Genomic DNA, 17283 nt, shown 5'->3' with positions numbered 1-17283 from the left:
CTGGGGAAGAGTCCAGGCTTGCTCTCTTTAGAACAACCTATTCTCCTAGCAGTTAATTCACTCCTGCAAGATCTACATACTCAAGAAGACGAGCGTTAATTTACCTATGAGAGTAGAGCTCTTGTGACTTAAATCCTTCCACTAAACCCCACCTCTTAAAGATTCTACCATCTTGAAACCACCCAACTGGGAACCAGCCTTCCAGCACATGTACCTTTGAGGGACACACTCAAATCATATAAAACCACAGCAGATGGTATATAAGTCAACCATTGCATTACTATGTCAAAATATCTGAAGCAGATAACTTTATGAAGAGAAAACATTTATTTGGCTTGCAGTTATGGGGCATGGGGCCAGCTATCAGCTCAGTTCTGGAGAGGAACACATGACGAGTAGTAGATATGCTGGCAGGAATGCATGTGTTGGAATAAGTGGTCATATCTCAAGCCAGGAGCAAAAAGTGATACCCATGTCCCTTAACCCTGCAAGGGTCACACACCCTTAGTTACCTAAGAATTTCCTACAAGGCTCCACTACCAAAGATCTCACCATTTCCCAATTGCTGTGCCCTGAGGACCATACTTTAAGCATGGATCTTTGGGGGATATACAAACCATAAAAGATGGGTAATATCACTATTCTCATTATCACCATTTTATAGATGAAGAAAATGAGGTTTAGAACGCTCTGACTGCTGACAGGTTTTGGGTTGGAGTTTGAGTCCAGATCTGTGTTGCCAGTCTATTTATTATGTTTTAATTGATACACAGCCCCTCCTTTTTTTTTTCTTCTCTTTAAGGTAAAGTTAGAATTTGGTTAGGCATTGAAGGTACTCTACTGTCTGGCTCCCACCTGCTCTTTTTACACCATGGAGTGTATACCATTCCATAAAGACGCTTGAGTCCAGTTAGATTTGTCTCCTCAAGATCCCTTGAACAGTTTTGTCTTTCTGCCTTTGCATCATTCTCTACTGTTCCCCACTGTTGGAATATACTTACCACATTTTTCCCCTAGATATATGTACTGTAAAAATGAACTAAAACAATTAGTTCTCTGTGAAACTCATCCTCATAATAGCTTTTCATTCAGTATTCCCCTCATATTAACTACATATTGCATTCATTTCATGCAAGTCATGAAAATTCTCAGAATTTTAGGGGAGGCTTTTATAGATCATTTACCTTGACTTCTCATTGACTGAAGCATTTTGTATTTATGGTCTTCTACCTTTTAATTAAATATTGAACAGGTGAGCTTAGGCACAGAGGGTTAAGATACTACTCAAAATGCCCATATCAGAGTGTTTGAATTCAAGTCCCATCCCAGGTGTACTCTACTTCCAACCTTCAGTTAATACACAGCCTGTGAATGAGCAGATGATGGTTCAAGTACTTGGGCCCTGTGATCCATGTGGGAAACGTGGAATGAGTTCTGGATTCCAGGGTTTTGCCTGGCCCAGCCCTTGCTGTTGTGAGCATTTGGGGGTAGTGAATCAATTATGGGAGATTCTCTCTCTCTCTCTCTCTCTCTCTCTCTCTCTCTCCACATCTCTGTCTTTCTGCCTTTCAAGTAAATAAAATAAACAAATATTAAAAATAAGTATTAAGGAATTAGTTTTATCATTTTTGCCCATTCCAATTAGATACAAGATTATTTGTGTGTTTTTTTCTTAATTTGAAACAAATATGCTTCCCTAAAATTTACATCATTTAGTCCTAGTTACATTTCAGAAGACAAAGAAATTCTATGGATGCTTTCACAGAAGGCAACTTTTCTTTGAAAATGGATATTGTTTGATTCCTAAAAGCTTTGCTTCTCTATTTGAAACATCCTTGGTTTCTTGAGCTATTTATCAGATGACTTTTTCCCCCCCAGAACATTCTTAAATTCCTATTTGGAAAGGCTCCAGCTTGTAAAAATTCTGCTTAAAGCTTTGTTTCCAAGAACCGAAACCTGACATGGGTCATTCCCTGTTTAGCATCCTCTGTTTTGTGCATTGTTCCTAGCTCCCCTGTAGTTGCGTCCTCTGATTTTCTCTCCTCCTAGGTCAGTCCCTCTCTAGAGCACAAAATAATACAGGCTTACTGTAGGAAGAATTTAGACAGCCTCAGTCCCTCCACTGGGCAGGACTGAGCACCCTGGTTATTTCTGGTTATGTTGAATAGACCAAGTATACTGCAGATCACACTTGCTGCACTTTTCCCCTGAGATTCAAAGTCTCAATGCCAACCCCAAGTTTCTAAATAATCTGTTTATTTTGGCATATTCTCCTGAAGTGCCCTCAATCTTGTTATAGAAATCCTCTGTCTGCAGCTCCTTGTATTCATTGGGCTATCATTCCTTTCTGCTGTCTATCTGAGTTTGTTTATTTTTCTTCTTTTTATCTTTCATGGCTTTCTTGTTTTAGTTATGTTTCTTTGGGAAAAGAGTTTTACCCTAAATTCTGGCTGGGTAACCTGGGGTCCCACTACATATGGACAGAGATTGCAGCAAAGGCATAGCTTTCTTTCTGGATTTCAGTGAATTTCCACACAAATTCATGGTTGACATATGATGGAATGTTCCTCTCTTGGGTTCTTGGTAATGGCTATTTGTCTAGAGGGGCTGTGTCACCCATAGTATACTGCCCTTCTCATTTAGGGGTTATACAACTTTCAGCAAGTTCTGGCCCACATCTTCTCTCTCTGTGCCCACTTACAATCTAGTGATCAACTATTATGATAAGCTTTAGCTTTCCTACTTCCCACCCTATCCTTTTATAAGTATGTCTCTGTGCCTCCCTGAGGTATGTTGCATTGCAGGTACAGACTCTGAATGTGTATAGTGGGACTTACATTATGTTTAATTTGGAGTATTTGTATTAGTTAATGCTATTCAAGATTACATAATAAGAAAGAGTGGGAAATTAATCATGTCTCCCATGGGAACAGGAAAAGAAATTGTTTCAAGATTTCCCTTATTATTAATGTTGATCTTGGAACCACCTGAAATTTCCAGCTCTTTGTCACCTGTTGAGTCATATTCTTGTGCAATTCAGTCTTTGGGCCAATGTGCAAGACTATATGACTGCCTCAGTTGAACTTGTTAGTAAAAATCCATTCTTTGCACTGTCTTTGAAACTTGATTCTGTTCTCCAGTGTATTAATCACCACTTCCAGCTCCCCATCACTACATAGTTCACTTTTTTTTGAAAGACAGAGCAACGGGGACGGGGGCGGTGAGAAGGAGGGAGAGAGAGAGAGAGAGAGCGAGCTATGAAGCCAGGAGCCAGGGACTCCATCTGGGATCACTATATGAGCGGTCATGGCCCATACACTGAGCCATCTTTCACTGCCTTCCCAGCTGCATTAGCAGGAAATGGATCAGAAGTAGAGGTGTCAGAACGGAAACCAGCACTCTCATACGGGATGCCTACATCCTAAGCAGCTGCTTAACCTGCTACACCATAATGCCAGCCCCAACAGAGTTCAAAGATACTTTGTATGTTTTTACCCAAATCATTGATAACAATATTGAATAGATACATTCATGTTTGTGCATAACACTACCACCAACAATAAAAGCAGTGTACACATGCAATAAGATGCTTTCTACAAACCAGGCACTGGGCTAAGCACTTCATATATGCATATGGATTTGCTTATTTCCATCTTTACAAGTTGGCAAGTTAGATGCTATTGTTCATAACTATTTTCTGCATTGCAAAGATGAAGAAACTGAGAAACAGAGAAGTTTGAGTCATGTGAGTAACCTAACCACCTACCCAGTTCTTTGATTGTCCCAGCATTGCAATGCATTAGAGCCTGGAGAGGCATCCAGTGTTGGTTCTATATTTTCAGCAGTGTTTTCCCCACCGTTTCTGCATAAAGAGTGTTCTCACTAATAGAGCAGATAGGAGCACAATGAGAGATAATTACTTTTCTCTCTCTCATTTGATAATATTACATGCTATTCCCTCTGGGTCGCTGGGCATATCACTTCCTTGTTTTTCTTCACCAAGGAAAGCTATATATCCTCTTTTTCCTCTTCCTAGTGCTTCTCCATGCTTCAGTTTATTCTGGACCTTAATTTTCCCGACATTATTCTAAGAGTTTCATTCTTCATTTGTTTACCTTCCGTATTTTACAGAGGCTTATGAAAACTCAATCATGTGAGAGGCCCCTTGAGTATGCTCTTTGGTCCTTGGGAAGCCTCTCATCTTTCTCCTCCTCTCCCCCAAAATAATCAGAAATTGTGGGATGGAAACTTTATTTTTAAAACTTCTTATCTGTTTTGAGAAACAGTTCTTTAATGAGACCTTGACGCTCTCATGAATTCTTTGAAAACATACTTGCTAAAATCTAGGATATAGGGACCTGACACTCAACCCTTCTCTTGTCAATAGAATTTTAAGGTGAATTTTTAAAAATCTTCTTCCAAGTGCCTCAGATGCTTGACTCTTATCCTCATTTTTCCTCATTAATATTAAGACTAAAATGAAAGATTCTTTCATTTTTACTTCTGTGTTCAAAAGGTGAGTGAAGAGATTTACAAGATGGTGAAGTATGAGAAACTTCTTGGGGCCAGCGCTGTGGCACAGTGGGTTAATGCCCTGACCTGAAGCGCTGGCATCCCATATGGGTGCCAGTTCGAGACCTGGTTGCTCCACTTCCAATCCAGTTCTCTGCTTAACCTGGGAAAGCAGTAGAAAATGGCCCAAGTCCTTGGGGCCCTGCACCCACGTGAGAGACCCTGAGGAAGCTCCTGGCTCCTAGCTTTGGAATGGCACAGCTCCAGCTGTTGTGGGCAACTGGGGAGTGAACCATCGGATGGAAGACCTCTCTTTCTCTCTCTCTCTGTCTCTCTCCCTCCCTCTGCCTCTCCTCTCTCTGTGTAACTGACTTTCAAATAAATAAATCTTAAAAAAAAGGAAACTTCTTAATAATGAGTTCAGAAGAGTATGATTTAGTGTATTGAGAATGTTTTTAATCTTCTTAATGACTTCTCATTCTTCTTTTCATGAAACAGTTTAAATGCTGTGGTGTGGTCAATGGAGCTATTGATTGGGGAAACAATTTTCAACAAAATTACAAATCATGTGAATGTCCAACTGTGTCAGATTCTTCTTGTATATATTATGAAGGGCATTTTGTGTACAAACAGGTAAGAACAAAATCAAATTTGGCACAAAAAAGGCGAATCTGTTACTTTCTTTTCACAATGAAATTCTGTGCAAAAAATTAAAGTACAGCAAGTACATTGGAAATCATGTTATTAAATTTACAGGAGTTTCCTAAATACAAAAGAATTCCTTATTTAAAGATAAAAGCATATATTAAAAATGAAAGTATTTTATTTCTTCTATGAGCTTGGTATTATTTAAAACCAACTTTTATATTTCAAAAAATATTCTATAAGGGAAGGCAAGTACATACTAAAAGTTTATTTTGTCCTGTTTTTAGTGACCTTAATCACTATTCTCCATTTTTTTATTTTAACGTAAATTCTAAAAATGAATATTCTCATCAATTTTCAAAGGCAGTTTTGTTTTTCTTATTAAAGTTTTCTTTTCTCAAGAAATTATGTAAGTGTAAAGGAAGGATTTGACATTTAGGGGTTTAAGTTCTGGCTATTAAAGTTTTCTAGCAGTTTACTTAGTTATTTATGAAACTGAGAAGTTGCCTTGGAGATTTAAAGTCAACTGAAAAGATGAGTTTATCTTTTATGTATGTGGATGTCATATTTATGTGACTTTTGGAAATCAGTCAGTGGTTGTCCAATTTCTTTCTATTGGTCAATTCATCAAATATTTGTTGACTACCTTCTATGTGCTACACCTTCTACCAGCCTCTGGGGATACATTCTTGAACAGGATACTAATGGAGCTGATGCCAAATAGGCAAGTGAAAAATGATTAGGTGACTTCAATTCAATGGATATTGGCATTATAAGAATAGGAGTAGCCACAAGTGTTGTGGTACCCCATCCAAATCAGTCTTTGAAGTTCAAGATAAGGTTTCACAGAGGACATGACATCTGTCCCTTACCAAAGGGCTTTATATGGCTGCTCCTATGCCTGGAGGGAATGCATAATAAAATATCAATTGGTATTAATATGTCATATATGTGCTGTTATTCTTTGTTGCATACTATGTGTGAGACAAACTCTTGATAGGTTTAGATGTGTTTCTGGATCTTCAGGATTATAATCAAGTTAGGATACAGATGCTTAAAAATGATCATAATTCACAATGAACTGATTTCTTTAATAACTAGAGATTATTTTTAATCTAATATTGTTTGGTTTTAGTAACTGCTACTGAGCATAGTATATAAAAGGAAATAGTATCTCAAGGATAACTTCCTTCTCCCTGACTACCTCCTCTAGGTCCCACAGGCTCTGTTCTGAAGGGTTTTGCTGGCACAAATATTTAAAGTAACCCACAGAAGTTATCTGGACTACAGCATTACTGTGTCTTTTCAGTGTCAAAGTAATATCACTGAAAACATTTTATTCTTACTTTTTGTAGTCCTCTATGCTCCTCACCTCCTTATATAATATTAATGGTACAGTATCTACAGGAAGCAGGGAAATAAACATGGTACAAACAAATGTAGTTCCCACTTAGGGTAGTGAGAAAATTAGTAAATTCAATTGCAGATTGCTGGCTGCCTCCCATTAAAGATTCAATTTACAAACGTTTTTCCTCAGTTAGGAAAAAATGCTTTACTTGGTTTTTCTAAAAAAGTCCCTAGTATTATATATACTAGAAGGACATTCTCTGCAATTTCACACATAATTCAGCTGCAGATAGGTTGATAGATGTACCAGTTTCCCAGGAAGTTATAAATTCATAAAATACTTCCATCTGCCTTCAGTCATTTGCAAGAAGTTTGGAAAAATAAGCAATCTGGAATGGCTGCAATTCACATTTCTTCCTTCCCACCCTTCCCCTTTTACCAAGATAACCTTGTTATCTCAGGGTAAGTGTCAGAGAAAAATCCTCAAATATAACTAGTGTGACTCAGTAGCTGTAATCCCTAACCTCATAGTTAACCTGAAATGATGTAGTAATCTCTGAATATTTACTGCTTTGGATCAGATGTGAATGAAGAAACTCATTACATTCACGAATGGAGGGAGAAGACTGACTCAGCCTGGTGGAGACATTTAGTTATTAAACAAATAGTAGTATCATGTTAGCCTTTGGACACATATGCATATCACAGGGACGCTATATTTTATAGCAATACAATTTCCATTTTTAAAATCAGCCTTATAATTTAGAATTGCTGAAGTTTTTAGGTTTGATCTGAAATGTTTTAAACTTAGGGAATTGTATGGTGGTTTGAATAAATTTCTGAAAAATAATAGGGGTAACTTTATAAATTCTCCTTTTAATCTAAAATAATGGCATAATGGTAGATATAAAGATTTTTTTCCTTTTAAGATAAAAATAACACTGATGTATATTTCAAATAATTTCATTTTTAACTGACAAAATTTGCATACTTGTGGTTATAGACATTATTAAGGGGTTTTGTTTTATGAATGAAAATTTGCAATATATTTAGCTAAAACCTTAATCAGAAACATCTGTTTTGCAGATATGAACCTAAAAAATCCTAGTCCAGGTTATATCAAGTCTAGTATAAATAAAATTGTCGCTCCCCCTCTTCGTGGAGGAACAACACTAAGCCCTGCCTAGGCTTCATATCCGAGTCACGGCACCATTATGTCGCTCCCCCTCTTCGTGGAGGAACGACACAGGACCCTGCGCTGTTCTTTCGTCTGCTCGGCCCTCCCCGGGTTTGCTGCTGGTTCTTCCCGGGTTGGCTACTATCCCTTCCACCTCCGTGGAAGGGCAGTTCCCCCTGGCCACATTCCCCACTTCCGCAGGGGAGCGGCACACCGCCGGCCGGCTCTCTGGGGGGCTGCACAGGTGTTCCCCTTAGATGTTCCCCATAGATGTTCCTGGTGCATGCCGTTTCTCTCCTCCTTTATGGTCCTCCTCCGCCAATCCCAACTCGGCCGCCCACACGCCGAGCACGCTGCTCTCCAATCAGGAGCAAGTCCTACAGTCCATCAGTTGAACTGGAGGCAGCTGTGCGGAAGCTGTTTACTTCTCTCCCAGCGCCATATTGTGGGAGAGCAGATGCATAGAATAAGTCCTAATTCGAGTAACTTAGTCTAGTCCGGATTGCTCCCCACAAAAATGAATTTAGGATAAAATATTTTATCAGTTATAGTATTATAATAAAATTATAATTTCTATACTTTGGAATATATTGAAAGGTATTATTTATAAACATTAATCCATAGATTCAGCAACTAGTCAATTGAAGCAAAATTTTGTTACTCAAGTGCTTTATAATTTTGGGAGATATTGGTGAAAATATTATTATTTATAATTATAGGTCCTAGGTTCACCAGTTAGGTAATTGAGCAAAATTTTACTCTTGAGGAATCTGTTTTGAGGAACTTTTGATTCATGAACAAATGACAGCAGTTACAACCTTTTGGAGAAAGGGTAAAGTAGCGAGCAGAGGAGATAATCTGCTTTTCTTTTTGTTGAGTATGCTGCGTGGCAACAATAAAAACATAAGCCAAATGAATAAAAATGTTAATATTATATTATCAAAATTTTACTAAAGGTAACATTTTATGCTTTTTTAACAGCCATGTATTTCTTTGATAAAAGACTTTGTTATAAAACATATTATTATAATTGTTGGAATAGCATTTGGACTGGCAGTTATTGAGGTATGTATAATCTTGCCTTATTGACTTTTCATTCATTCCCTTGTTTGCTCATTAATACTTCTAACAAATCATCTGTGGGAAGCCAAATGAAAATCAGGTGCTTTAGAAAAGCATTGGGTACTGAGTGCCCTAGGCCCAGCATCTCTGTAAATCAGCCTGAGACTGGGGAAGGGATTTCAGTCCTATGAACTGAGCAGAGCTGAGGCTGCTATTTCTGAAGTGAGGGGAAAAAAAGTAGAATTAGTTTCTACACTGTTCTTAGTCCCAGATATTCTTTTCCTGTTGAAAAGTAACACAAGGGCTAAACTTTCCTAACATTAGAAAGAAGAGCACCACACACAAGCAAAGAACAACCCTTACAGTTTCTTCTCTCTCTTCATGATTTTGAAACAGGAAAAAAAAAACTGAGTTCAAGAGTATGGGGAGTGATTTTCTTGTTATTCTATTCTAGAAAAATCTTGCACGTTCTAAAAACTAGAAGCAGTTGCCTATGATTTTTCTCACTGTGAGTACTAGAGGCTTACTTCCAGTAGTTTTCAGGGAAGCTGAAGGTTTATGGATTATTCTCATCAATTTAATTATTGATGTTGAAAAAAATCCTTCATGGGATTTTTATCTTGATGGACTAATTTGAAGAATCCTTTATACATGACCTAAATCTTTGCCAAACAGATGAAATAAAACTGCTTACAGAAGCAATTTTGGAATTTTCCCAAATCTTGGGTAACTTAGATATCAAGTGAGTCAAGTTCACTCACAGGACATTTGTAAGAATCTTAAGGATGTGAACTGTCCCCCTGGTTCCTGAATTTCCCAGGAAATTAGAAAAGATGTAGGGATTAGTCACAGAAAATCGAGCTATTAAATGTTACTTTCTTGTAGTCCAGATTAGTAGGTCTTTCATGGTAGGTAATGGTTGCCTTTCTTTAGGTCTGATATATAACTAAAGTCAAATAGTCTTGTTTCTCTTTTCTAAAAAATAGCTCCAAGAGTATATGATTTTTAAAGATTTGTTTATTTATTTGAAAGGCCAAGTTACAGAGAGAGAGGGACAGACACCACACACACACACACACACACACAGAGAGAGAGAGAGAGAGAGAGAGAGAGAAACAGAATGAGAATGATCTTCCATCGAAATGGCAGCAACCATGAGGTCTGGGCCAGGCCAAAGCCAGGAGCCTAGAACTCCATCTAAGTTTTCCATATGTTTGGCAGTGGCCCAAGCACTTTGACTATCCTCTGCTGCTTTTTCAGGTACATTATCAGGGAGCTGGATGGGAAGTAGAGTGGGACTCAATCTGGCACTCAAATGGGATGCTGGTGTTGTAGGCGAAGACATACGTGTGCACCACAACACCAGCCCTAGCCTACTTCTCTCGATTCTGTCTTTTGAAAAAATGTCCTTTGTTTCTTTACTTTATGTTCTGGGCTTATACTAATTTAGAAGTAAGTACTAATGACTTTATAGATGAATCACACAGGAGCGTATATATACTCAGACATACATTACATACACGTGATGTATATAGAGATGAAATTAAATGAAAGATTGAGAGTTCAGGCTTTAAATTGGAAAATATTCAATGTGAGTGTTAAGTTTCATATTATACCCAAACTCAGACAATTGGCTATCGTTGGCTATAACCAGCAAATGCGTTTAAGAAGCTTCTCATAAGTAAAGCCAGAAAAAATAAGCCATTGGAGAGATTGATGTCTCTTGTATCATATCCAAATGCATTGCCAGAGAATTAAATACACTGAGTGGAAAATAAGAGTGCAAGAGGAATAGTATATTTCAATATTTTATAAAATGGGTATATGTCATGTATTTGTTAAAATTTTAGATATTTTATTGTTTGTTCTAAAGAAATATATAGGGAAATATATTAATAAGGGTATTATGTACAGCAATTTATAGATGAGGAGTTTATATGGTGCTATTGTAAAATATGACCATAGTTTTCTTTTAGATCAGTTGAATTAGATTCTGTAGATAAGGTAAACATTCGGTTCAAAGAAGTGTTTGAGGTTTTATTGTTGTTCAATTCCTGAACCTAAAGCCTGCTCTTCCTGTAGGGTTTGAAGAGAAAGGAGCTAATTTTCTATTCCTTCCTCCTTTATGCAAAAAGCGGTTTTGAAGGAAGTTCTTCTATCATCCAATCTACAAAAATGTGTTCTTCCTCCTCCAGTGCACTTAGATCTGTCACAGAGTCATTAATACAAGTTGTCTGACACTGAAGCCCATCACCCTTCTTTGTTTCCCAAGTTTAAATTCAAGGAAACACAAATATACACAGAGTGAAAAACTTCTTTGCAAATATTCTAAACGAAGCACATGTCCCTGCAGAAAACACATTCAGAGCATTTCCACAGAAATAAGTCATACAACCAACAAACAACACCTTTCCACATTTAGACCTTTGGACTTAATCTCTTTAGGCATAGGATTTAATGGAGTCGGGCAACTGTTTCTAAAGCTCCGTTAAGAATCTTCTCAAATTAGTTGGTAGGAATCTATGCAAAATGCTTTATTCTATAAGGAAGATGTATCTATAGACATTTTTGGATTGTCATTATTTTTACTTAGATAACCAATCATTTTTCCTTAATTGACTACAGTAATCTATAAGCTCCCAAACTAATCAGCATTTACTTTCCTCACTTTATTAAAAAAAAAGCCATTGACACTGATAGTCATTACTGTGTAGGATAAAACTTATGCTGATAGGAGGTCTTGGGAATAGAGCAGTTAAACATGGTAATTTTACAATTTTTTTAGATTACCTCACAATATTGGATTTCTGTATGCCACTTAGCAAATTTTTCATGAGTCTTAGCGTATCTTACAATGTGATGAATCTCTTTTATTTGGTGTTTTCCTAAACAGTGATTAATGTTCTTTTCAGAAAGAGAAAAATACAACATGTGATATAAATTGTCTAGTTTGCTGATGAATGATGGTCTTCTATTTTAAGAATGTGGCAATGAAAAACAACTGCCTTTTCCCATTATTTTGTACATTTTCTTTTTTTCTTTCCTGATACTTGTTCCCCAGACTTAAAGCTTAGGATCAAAGCAGAAAGACTAAATTTCAGTCCTGACTTTGAGAACATTCTGAATGAAAATCACTACTTTTGCAGAGAATTGGTGACTTTTGTTGTTGTTAAGAAGGAAGAAATATTAGGCAGCAATTCTCCTTTGAATTACATTTCCAGAAAAGGATTAGTAAGCAGAAAGTCTCAACACAGTAGGAGCATTTAAGATGACTCAGCATAGATGGCACCTTGCCGTCTTCCTGCCTCTATTCCAGGGAGCTGTTGAAAAGACACACAGGTCCTTTCTGGCATTTCAACATCAAAGTCGCAGTGTGCAAGACAACCAGTGCAGAGCCAATTACAGCAAATTTTGGGGTCCCTTATTCTTGGAAGAGCTATATAATGAGATGGAAATTACGCCCTAGATTTTCAGCTGTGCTTTTCAACTTCAAAGGAAATTCCTGAATTAAGCTATTCCCCATAGTTTAGAAGCTTTTTTTTTTTTAAAGTTACTTCATGTTTCATCCCTCGTGGCAATGACTAAAACTATGGCAAAAGAAATTCTAGACTCCTTGATTTTTATGCAGATGATCTAAACCAGATGATCACAATCTAACTATGGAAGCAATAGGTATATTTAGCCCCTGGAGGCCTGAGCTCCCCAGAGCTACAGGGCAGATGCCCTACAGAAGAATATATGTGTTCCAGAAAGAGGATCAGGGCACCTGGTGGCAGCTGCCACTGCACATTTAAATAGGACTTTTAGAATCCGGTCAGCCAAAAACTCTGATTAAAACACATAGAGATGCACAGAGAGCTATCTGGGTGCTCTTTTAACTCTTTGGAATCAATAATTTCCTGAGAACAATGAGTTAGATAAATAAGATTAGAATTGTCAGTAGATTGAATCTTTTTATTTATAATTTTTTTCTGTTTATTTATAATGTCTTCATTGTTTTCCTTTAAATTATACATTAATTTTGTTGCTTTTTTCTCTAGATGCTTGGTTTAGTGTTTTCTATGGTCCTGTACTGCCAGATTGGGAACAAATGAATCTGTGGATATGTCAAGCTATCATCAGCCAAACCCCTTTTTAAAATGTCTCTAGACATAGCTAGAATATGAATATCTTCTAGACACATTGGACATATTTAAGAATTGAGGGACACAATAAAAAGTATATGAATGTGTATTTTTACTCAAAATAAAAGTAACATTGTTTACATGGTGCTTTCCTATTTCTAAATGATTGTGTTCAGGTAATGCTATATTTAAAATGCCCATCTAGAGCCACCCAGTGGAATAACCTACATTTCCAAGTCACAAGGCCATAGATAGACAAGACAGTGTATCTGCGATCTTCAGAATCAGCACTGTCTTTGGTATAATCTGTCCACTGTTGATGATAAGATTGAATTAAATCTGAAGCTGAAATAATTGAGAGTGTCCTGCTAAAGGGTCAACATCTCTTTTCTATGTGTGGCAATGACTACTAACGATGTCTCTCTTTTGCTAACATCTATTGTGGAGACAAAAATATGTGAGTGTCCGTCTCCCAGCCATTGGATCTCTGGTACATTCTGAATCTTCCTCTGGGACACAGAAGTATTTTTAACATTTACTTTTTGTCAGAGTACAATATACACACAATAAAGTGAATGCATCTCAAGTGTATAGTCCTGTGACTGCATACACCTGTGTAGGTCCCAGCCAGATCAATGCACAGAACCTTTCCAGCACACCACAGTCCAGCTTCATGCCACCCCCCAGTGCTGTCCTGGAGCTGGCTCATGCTAACATGCCAGAGCAGGCGGTGCACACACATGCTCTTCCCAACTATGATCTTTGAGTCATTTTTACTATTGTTGAACTCTCTCTAAAAGTAATAATAACGTATGCACTGTGGCTTCTTTTACTCAAAATTTTGTCTGTGAGATTGATCTGCATTGTTGCATGTTGCTGGAGTTTGTTCTCATTGTTATACTTCATTGTACAGTATATGAATATATCACTGTTTATTCTATTGCTATGCATTTGGTTTGCTCTCTGAGCACTGTTATGAATAAAGCTGCTATAATGTTCTTTTACATACCCTTTGGTACATAAAAGTGTTCATTTTAGGGTACATATGTAATAATGAAAGTGTTTGTATATGTGTGTGTTTGTGTTCAGCTCTCATAAATTCTGTTAAGACATTTTCTAAAGTGATGATACTAATTTATATCTATACTAGACAAGTATGTTAGACTCAATCTCCTGAGGGAGAGGAAAAGGAAAAAAAAAGCAGTTACTTTGAAGTAAATTGGAGTGACTACCAAGGAACAGGTAACTTAAGCAAATCCTGGATTAGAATAAGCACCTCTATTCTGTGCTCCCTCCTAATGATAAAAAAATCATCTTTCTCTCAGCATATGTCATATTCCAAGAACCATAACAGAAACTATAATTTTATTATCTCCTCTCTTCTCACCACATTCTTATGAGACAGATGGTATCATTCTTTCCATTTTGCAAATGAGCAAATTGAGGCATAGAGAAGTTAGGTGACTTGCCCCAGGTCAAACAGTTAATAATTGACAGAACTGGGTTGACAAATGCTTCCCCAATCCTGGATGTTGATCATGTTAACTTTCCCGTATCTATCAATAAACTTGTATTATTTTATTATAATTATCTGACCATGGATTTTACTTTTGTTAATATTACCGAAAAGTACTTGAGAGGCATTGATTGTTCCTAATTTGTATTTATAAACCAAGTACCTATTAAATGGCTTGGCACATAAATGATATTCAATAAATTATAGCTAAAATATTAGATTTATTGAGAGCATATTATATTTCTAAAATATACTAAGCATTCTACCTTCAGTAACTCATTTAACCTATAATTGCCCTCTTATATTAGCACAATTATTAGACACATTTTGCAGACAAGGAAAACAGAGCCTGAGGAGACTAATTTTTCTTAGATTATGTAGCTAGTAAGTAGAGTTCTTATTTAATCTAAGTGACTCAAAATCTGTACTACTTTGTCATATCTTATGATACTGTTGGGAGAAAGAGGTAAAGGGATGTATAGTCAAGTGGCTCCTGTATGCTGCCAGGCACATATTAGGGCTCAATGTATACATAATGGCATCAGGATGTAAAGGAACTTGTATCAGGACCAGATGCTCAGCCTTAGAGGTTAAGATGCTGATTAATACACCTGCATCTCACATAACAATACTTGTTTTTTTAAAAGTATTTGCTTATTTGAAAGGCAGAGTCACTGTGAGAGAGCTGGAGGGAAGGAAGAAGAGAGGGAGGGAAGGAGAGGGAGAGAGAGACAGGGAGAAAGAGAGAGAGAGACAGGGAGAAAGGGAGAGAGAGAGGAAGAGAGAGAGAGAGAATGAATCTTCCATTCACTTGTTCATTCCTCAAATGGCTGTAACAGCAGTGGCTGGGAAAAGCCAGACATTGGAACCTGGAACTCCATCTGAGTCTTCCACATGGGTAGCAAGGACTCAATACTTGAGCTGTCTCCCAGGAGTATTAGCAAAGAGCTGGATCAGAAGCAGAGCAGCTGGGACTTGAACCCATGCTCATTCTGGATGCAGGCATTGTGAGCAGTGGCTGAACCTGCTGCACCACAGTGCCAGCCCTACAATACTTGGATTTCATTCTAGGTTCAGGCTCTTGACCCTAGCTTCCTGCTAATTCAGATCCTGGAAGGCAGTAATGATTGCTCAAGTAATTGGGTTCCTGCCATCCACTTGAGGGTCTTGGGTTGCATTTCTGGCTCCAGGCTTGGAAGCTGTGGCAAGCATTTGGGGAGTGAACCAGCAGATGGAGCTCTGGCTCCCTCTTTGTGTGCATGTATGCACACCTCTCAAATCACTAAATTAAAATAGATAATAATTTGTATCAGTTAGGGAAACAGAAACCTTCCACTATTTCAAGTAATGGGAATACAACTTAGGGAATTTGTGTATTTTTCAATTTGGACTGCTATAACAAAATACAACCCACTGGGTGGTGCTGCTCCTCCACACGCGGAGGAGCCGCACCGGACCGGGCGCTTGTTGTTCCCTTTTTTTACAAGTCCTTTCTATAGTAAAGTAAGAATAAGTAAACAGCAAACTCCCAAAGCAAGAATGAGTAGAGAGAAATGAGAAGGAACGAAGTAACGAACTTCCCCGCGAACTCTCCAATGCACTCTCCAACCAACCCACACCACCATGCCGTCTCTCTCCTCCTATATAGTCCTCTCCACCAATCCCAACTCGGCTGCCCACACGCCGAGCACGCCGCTCTCCTCCAATCAGGAGCAAGTCCTACAGTTTATTAGCTGAACTGGAGGCAGCTGTGCGGAAGCTGTTTACTTCTCTCCCAGCGCCATGTTGTGGGAGAGCAGATGCATAGAATAAATCTTAATTCCAGTAACAGTATAGTCCGAATTGCTCCCCACAGATCCCCCTTTCTTTTTATTTTTTGGCGTTGATACGCGCCTGTGTAAAGTTCAGTGTGATCTTCATGCTATTGACTCTTGTTTGTCGTGCTACTTCAGAGTTTGTTGAAAAATGTCCCGTATTCCAAAGATCCCAGGGATTGGTTATTCATTGTTTTCTTCCTCAAATGGAGTTTTCTTCTTCTAGATCTTCTGCTGGCAGGTTTATCAACCGAATTCTTCTCTCAGGGGTCCATATTGGTTGTGCCGCACCCTGTGGAAAAAAACAAACGGCGCCTCGTACTCTTCTGAGTAAGGGGAACGGGCCTTTCCATTGGTTGTCCTGTAAATCCTTCCACATTACCCACTGTATTGATTCCTTATCAACTGATTGAGTATGCATTTCTGCAGGTGTTTTACCGTTCTTTTTCTTGTTCAAAAAATTAATTGTATAAAGAGCTAGGGCCAAGACATCCTTGTTGGATGTGGCCATTTCCCCTATTCCCCCTTTTTGTTTAATTATTAAATTTTTTAAATATAAGTGAGCGCGTTCTACCACAGCTTGCCCCTGTGGATTGTATGGAATACCGGTAATATGGGAGATTCCGAATTCTTTCAAAAATGCAGCAAAACGCTTTGATGTATACGCTGGGCCGTTATCCGTTTTGATCACATGAGGAACTCCCCAGGCTGCAAAAGCCTGCAAGCAGTGTTGGATTACTTGTTGTACTCCTTCTTTATTCATGGCTGTGGCCATAATTACACCTGAGTATGTATCTACAGTGACGTGAACACAGCTTTGTCGCCCAAAAGAGGGGATATGTGTAACGTCCATCTGCCAGATATGTCCTGGTTTAAGGCCACGGGGATTGGCTCCCGCAGGAATCTTTGGAACTATGGTAACAACGCACTTTTCACAGGATCTAATGATATCTTCTGCTTGCTTGCGGGGAATATTAAATTTAAAACTTAAAGTGTGGGTGTTAACATGCCATTTAGAGTGATATTCTTTAGCTTGTTCCAAAGCGGTGCATGCAAGCAAGAATCTTGAATAGTGATCTGCCATCA

General features: G+C 38.1%; 1 protein-coding gene across 1 annotated transcript in view; it reads left to right on the top strand.

Moving 5' to 3' along the window:
* Nucleotides 1-13875, top strand: part of TSPAN8 (tetraspanin 8) — a 32395-nt gene extending 18520 nt beyond the window's left edge. Inside the window, exons 6-8 of the mRNA XM_008256788.4 lie at nucleotides 5011-5145; nucleotides 8663-8746; nucleotides 12784-13875. Coding sequence (XP_008255010.1) covers nucleotides 5011-5145; nucleotides 8663-8746; nucleotides 12784-12837 — 273 coding nt within the window. The 3' untranslated portion in view covers nucleotides 12838-13875. The remainder of the gene's footprint in view (nucleotides 1-5010; nucleotides 5146-8662; nucleotides 8747-12783) is intronic.
* The last annotated feature ends 3408 nt before the right edge of the window (nucleotides 13876-17283 follow it).

This window comes from Oryctolagus cuniculus, chromosome 11 (genome assembly GCF_964237555.1).
Source record: "Oryctolagus cuniculus chromosome 11, mOryCun1.1, whole genome shotgun sequence".
Lineage (NCBI taxonomy): Eukaryota > Metazoa > Chordata > Mammalia > Lagomorpha > Leporidae > Oryctolagus > Oryctolagus cuniculus.
This window is presented reverse-complemented; position numbering and strand designations above follow the sequence as displayed.